This window comes from Parus major, chromosome 1 (assembly GCF_001522545.3).
Source record: "Parus major isolate Abel chromosome 1, Parus_major1.1, whole genome shotgun sequence".
Lineage (NCBI taxonomy): Eukaryota > Metazoa > Chordata > Aves > Passeriformes > Paridae > Parus > Parus major.
In genome coordinates this window covers 1121883-1127841 of record NC_031768.1, presented here as the reverse complement: position 1 = coordinate 1127841, position 5959 = coordinate 1121883, and the positions used below count along the sequence as shown (strand labels likewise).

The 5959-nt window shown below is 48.3% G+C and overlaps 1 protein-coding gene across 2 annotated transcripts in view; it reads left to right on the top strand.

Annotated features, from left to right (window-relative positions):
* Positions 1-5412, top strand: part of CLIC6 (chloride intracellular channel 6) — an 11843-nt gene extending 6431 nt beyond the window's left edge. For both annotated transcript variants that reach the window (XM_015645490.3, XM_015645479.3), the window contains exons 2-6: positions 863-972; positions 1192-1317; positions 2582-2688; positions 3357-3538; positions 5100-5412. In XM_015645490.3, coding sequence (XP_015500976.1) covers positions 863-972; positions 1192-1317; positions 2582-2688; positions 3357-3538; positions 5100-5261 — 687 coding nt within the window. In that variant the 3' untranslated portion in view covers positions 5262-5412. The remainder of the gene's footprint in view (positions 1-862; positions 973-1191; positions 1318-2581; positions 2689-3356; positions 3539-5099) is intronic.
* The last annotated feature ends 547 nt before the right edge of the window (positions 5413-5959 follow it).

Here is a 5959-nt window from a genome sequence, read left to right as displayed (position 1 = left end):
AAGAACAAGAACAACAAGAAAGAGACAACACCCCAAAGTCTCCATCTTGGATTCACTTATTAATATACCTAAAACTCCAAATTCTATTTTTTCACCCAGTGATTCAGGATAACTCTAACTTATACACTCACAATCCCAGTTTCTTTAGAAGGTGTCTCCATGGTTTTAGGCTAAACTCAGTGCTCTCCTGGGTGCCAGGGCCTCTCAGCACAGATCAAGGAATATTTCCTGTGCCTCTGACTCCAAAAGCATTGAGTGAGGGAAACAGGACAAACAGAATTGGTTTGATTCTTGTCTTGTTGTGTTATAAGGCCTGCAAACCTTAAAGAATTAACCTATTAACTGTTAGGCACTTGGGTTTTAATACTCCTGCCCCTGATTTAATCTAAATTTTAAAGCTGTGCTTTAGGAGAATCATGTGAAGGGCTTAAAAATGAAACCCCCAATCTCTTGCAGTGTTACACGAAATCTCACTCAGCAGAACCTCTGCAAGACTTTGCCTCATTTTAACAAAGCCTCTTAACAAATTGCAATATAAATTATCTGAGAGCAACAGTTCATAGCCGCCTTCTTCAGGGTTTCAGCCCTTTGGGTTGATAATAATTGATTATTATCAATAATAATTGATTTATTCTGCTTGTTCCCTTCAGTGTTTTAGACATCATATATCTCTGTTTAGGTTGATAAATATTTCTCTGTTTCTTTCCTGTGCTTATAAACTGATTTAACTCATTTTAATCTTGCAGTGACTCGTGCAGATTTGTGTCCACATAGATAAATGAGGTGGAGGCTGTTTCCTTTGGAGGGACTGCTGGGATTTATACACAGATGTGTTTATAATGTGTAATTTTTCCAATTGTAGGCTGGCAGTGATGGGGAAAGTATTGGGAACTGCCCGTTCTCTCAGCGCCTCTTTATGATCCTGTGGCTCAAAGGTGTCATATTTAATGTCACAACCGTGGATCTGAAAAGGTGAGATTGTGCCTTTTAATTCTGAGATTTTACCTTTGTAGCACAACTGTTCCAAAACGGGGATTTTAAAGGCTGACTCTTTTCTGCCAGCCTGGGAGAGCTGGGTGTGTCCAGCCTGGAGAAGAAGCAGTTCTGAGGAGACCTCAGAGTCCCTTCCAGTGCCTAAAGGGGCTCAGAAAAAGGAGGGAGAGGAACTTTTTATGGCTTTTTCTTTCCCAGAAAACCTGCAGACCTGCAGAACCTGGCCCCAGGCACCAACCCCCCGTTCATGACCTTCGATGGGGAAGTGAAAACCGACGTCAACAAGATCGAGGAATTCCTGGAGGAAAAGCTGGCGCCGCCCCGGTACCGCATTCCCGGTCCCCTCAGGGTGGGGGGATCCCCAGGGGCTGCTCCAGCCCAGGGGTGACTTTGAACAGAGCTGGAGCTGGGGTGTCACTGGGGTGTCCCCAGGTTGTCCCCAAGTCACGGCTGTGCCGCTCCCACTGCTGTTCTTCATCCCGAGCTCGCTGCTGGCTCATTCCCAGGGCATGGAATCCATCCTGTGGAAACCTGGGGGCTGCTGCTGAAACCTTTTCCCTGCTTGAGGCTCCCCCTTCACACCACACAAATAATTGTTCTTCCTGGGCAAAGGGAAGCTCAGGGAAACCTCGCTGCTCTCTAAAACCACCTGAAGGACACTGCAGTGAGGTGGGGTCGGGCTCTTCGGTCCCAAGAGAAGGCGTGAGAGGAAATGGCCTCGAGTTATGCCAAGGGAGGTTCAGATTGGAGACTGGAAAAAGGTTTTCCATTCAAGAGAGGTCAGGCATTGGAATGAGCTGCCCAGGGTGGATCAGCATCTCTGGAAGTGTTCATCTGTGGTCCTTGGGGAGGTGGTTTGGGGTGGGGATGGTGGGACTGGATGGTGCTGAAGGTGTTTTCCAGCCCTGGTGGTTCTGGGATTCGGTGAAGCCGAGGGCAGTGAGCACCTTGTGCACAGTGGATGTGCTGGGGCTCTTTCAGAGTGTCCACGTGGGTCCATCAGACTGCACGAGGATCTGAGTTTTGGATTTGGCCTCCCCCACCCAACCCACCTCACCCCAAACCCCTCTACCCTCTGTTGTCCCAGCACTGTGTCCCCTACCCCACAGAGCTTTTCTCCTCTGGGATATCAGTCCCCTCCTTGCACTCCCTTCTCAAACCTGACTTAAACCAGGGAAGCAGCTGCTTGCTTCCAATTTTTTCCATTTTTATCCATCCCTGGCAGCTCCAGCTCCTGGAATGGTGCTGTCAGCTTGCTGATGCCCCGTGTGGGCTGGGCCAGGAGCCTGAGAGGGGCAACAGCTCCTTCAAGTGGGGATTTTCCTTCCAGGCAGCCTCACCTCTGGAGGAGAAAGCCTGGAAGACACCCTGGGGTATCTGGGCAGTGCTTGCAGCAATAAGCATCATTTCCCATTGCCCTCAGAAAAAGATTATTTAGGGAGGGTTTAAAATAAGTGATTTTTAGTTTAGGATGGTTCCCTTTGAGTCCTGTGTGGTTCTATGTGGTCACCCTACAAACAAATGTGTATTAATTAGTGGAGACAAAAGATAATTGGGTCACTTCTTTTTCTTTCCCTGAACTTCTCAGGTATCCCAAACTTGCACCGAAGCACCCCGAGTCGAACTCTGCAGGAAATGACGTCTTTGCAAAATTCTCTGCGTTTATAAAGAACCCAAGAAAAGATGCAAATGAAAGTAGGTGCTGCAGTCCTGCTGTCAGCCCTGGGAGGAGAAACCAGACCTGTGCAGTTGTAGGACACTGTTGGAGATGTCCCATTTCCAGCTCAGGTTAAACAGGGATATTCCAGAGTGTGGAGGCTTTGGAAGTTTGTGCCTCCTTTAATTGAGGATTCCAGGAGTCGGTGAAAGCAAAAACTGCTGTGACCATGGGATCACCAATTCCACCGCACTCCTTCAGCTCTGGGTCTGTGAGGCTGCACCTTCCCCACACCTTTGTCCCCACAGCTTTGCCAAAAGCCCTCTGGAAGTGAGAGATTCCCTATCTCCAGAAATAATGAGGATTCCAGCCCCTTGGCACATCCCTAAAGCAGGACCCTCACGAATGGCTCTAGGCTGGAGGAAGGCAGGGTGAGATGAAACATTAGGGAGAAATCCTCTCCTGTGAGGGAGGGTTTGAGGAGCCATTCCTGGTAACGTGGCCCCAGGATGGTTTTTCCCAGAACTCCCTTTAGCTCCTTAGAGCCCTTATCCCAGCATTAAGGTTTAAGCCTAGGATCAAGGAATTGCAGGAGTTGGCACAGCCAGATGTCTGGGCTGCTGCCAGGAGACAGGATGCAGGAGTCGCTCGGTGTCACAGGGACCTTGGTACAGGCTTGAATGATCTTTTTATTGTCTTAACCCAGATTTGGAAAAATCTTTGCTTAAAGCCCTGAAGAAGCTGGACAACTATTTAAATAGCCCCTTGCCCGATGAAATCGATGCTTACAGCACGGAGGAGATCGCTGTTTCCAGCCGGAAATTCCTGGATGGAGATGAGCTCACTTTAGCAGATTGCAACCTCCTACCAAAGCTCCACATAATCAAGGTTTGCATTTGCTTTTTTAGCCTCCTGGAGAGAAGGGAAGCACAGCAGCTGAAATCCTTTTCTAGATGGCAGAGGGATCCTTTCCCTGAGTGCACACCCAGGGACACTGAGGTCCTTTCCTTGCAGCACAGCCAGGGTGATCCTCACTTGGATGGCTGCAGGTCTGCAGGAGCTGTTTCGTATCTGTGCTGTGACTGCAGTGGCTGAGCTTCTCACAGCCAAAGGGTGAAATGTGTGCTGAATTCAGGGCTGCAGAGAAGTGTTCTCACCTGCATTTCACATGCAAAGTGCACAAGACCACAGCCAAAGAAGGTTATTGTATTGTCCATCCCAATTTCTGTCTCTTCCATGTTTAATTTCCAATTCTGACAGGGTGACCTCCACCCACTGCCTCTTAGGCAAGGCTCCAAGTCTCCTCTTGCAGGGCTGTGGAGCATCCACACACACCTGAACAGCTCCAGTGACCTGGACTGGTGTTGTCACAGCCCACCATGATGGAGAGGGATTTTTCACAAAGGGCTGCAGGGCCAGGAGCCAGGGAATGGCTGCCAGGGGCAGAGGGCAGGGCTGGATCTTGGCATCTTGGGCAGGGATTGTTCCCTGGCAGGGTGGGCAGGGGCTGGGATGGAATTGCCAGAGCAGCTGGGGCTGCCCCTGGATCCCTGGCAGTGCCCAAGGCCAGGCTGGACATTGGGAGCTCCTGGGACAGTGGGAGGTGTCCCTGCCATGGCAGGGATGAACAGGATGAGCTTTAAGGTCCCTCCAACCAAACCATTCTGTAATTCTGGGATTCTGGGATTCTACTCTGCAAGGCTCTGGAAGAGAAATGACCACACTGGAATTCCATTGATTTTCAAACGAGGTCACTTCAGGAAGTTTCCTGTTACACTCCCACTCTGTCAGAGGAAGAGGGGATCCCTTTGCTTTCCAACACCTCCACTAGTGAAAACTTTGCCCAGCCGTCTCCTGGCTGATCCTATCACAGACAGCAGCCAGGGATGAGCCCTTTCCCACACTCAGGCACAGCAAATCCTTGGGAAGAATCCCCTCAGGTCAGGTGAATTCCTGGGGAAGGACAGAGGAGGGAATGCCACCCTGTCACATCACCCTTGCTGCCTGCAGGCAGGGATTAGGGCTCAGCCAAGAGTTGTCTTCCCTGATCATTTGAAATGAAGGGGTTTAATTCAATCTTTTCCTGTTTCACTGGAAGTTTCCAAGTATGGGCCAATTTATTCCTGTAGGATTATTCTGTTAATTCAGGTTTATCTTTGCTGGGTTAAACTGTATCTCTTCCAGTTTGTTCTACTGCTCCACATGGCTTTGCATATCTTTAGCAAGATATATAGATATGGACAAAAACAAATCCTTTAAAGGGAGTTCAGCACCTTTCTTCATCCCCTGTCTACTTTTTATGTTTTTCCCTCTTCTTTCCCAACACCATCAGACTCATAAACTGGAAATGAAAAATGGGCATAAAGAGTAGGCTTAGGATGTTTGGGATTTTGCACATTATATGTGTAATGATGTTTTTCTTTTCTTTTTTCTTTTCTTTTAATGAAAGGTCGTTGCAAAAAAATACCGAAATTTTCATTTCCCACCCGAAATGACAGGGATTTCCAGATACTTGAAAAACGCATATGCAAGAGATGAATTTACAAACACGTGCCCTGCTGACCAGGAGATTGAATATGCATATTTGGATGTGGCAAAAAGAATGAAGTAACCAGAAGATGCCTCTGTTTATTGTTTCTGTGATTGGCAACAGCCAAGCTGGGAAAGCAAAGACCAGCAGAGATTCTGCGGTGTGATTTTAAGTTCTGCTATTGGCCAATCCTTTTATAATGATTGTATTGCATTATTTACTCCTTCTTAAATTGTGTGTGTGTGTGTGTTTGTGTGTTTTGCACACTGGAAAGTCAGTAGTTATTCCAAGGAAAAGGCATCCATCAATAGTAAAGATTTGTAGGATTTTGGGAAGCAGTGTAGCACACACAGTTTTTAGCACAGTCTAAACTGCTGCATTTTGGGATGAAATAGGCCTGTTGGAACACCTTGAACATGCTGACCCTGGTCTCTGCTTCACACTTCTGGCCAAAATTCACCTTTGACTGGATGGTTTCTATCTGCTTCACTGCCCTGAACCAGCAGCCCCTGAGTGACCCAGGGGAGAGCCCAACCTGCAGCTGGGACCACACCTGATGTCCCCCAGGCCTCTCCTGTGGGCTGGAGCCTCGCAGGGCAGCTCCACCAAGAACAATTCCTTTTCCCATTGCAGGAGTCTCCTTTGGTGTGGAAAAGAATGAAAGAGAGAAAGGAGAATTGCTGCCTTCCCCTCTCTCAGGGCTGCAGAAGTGCCCAAACTTTCACCTGCTGCTCCCACAGAGAGGAACGCTGGCCTAGGGACTCTCTGCTCTTGGATAT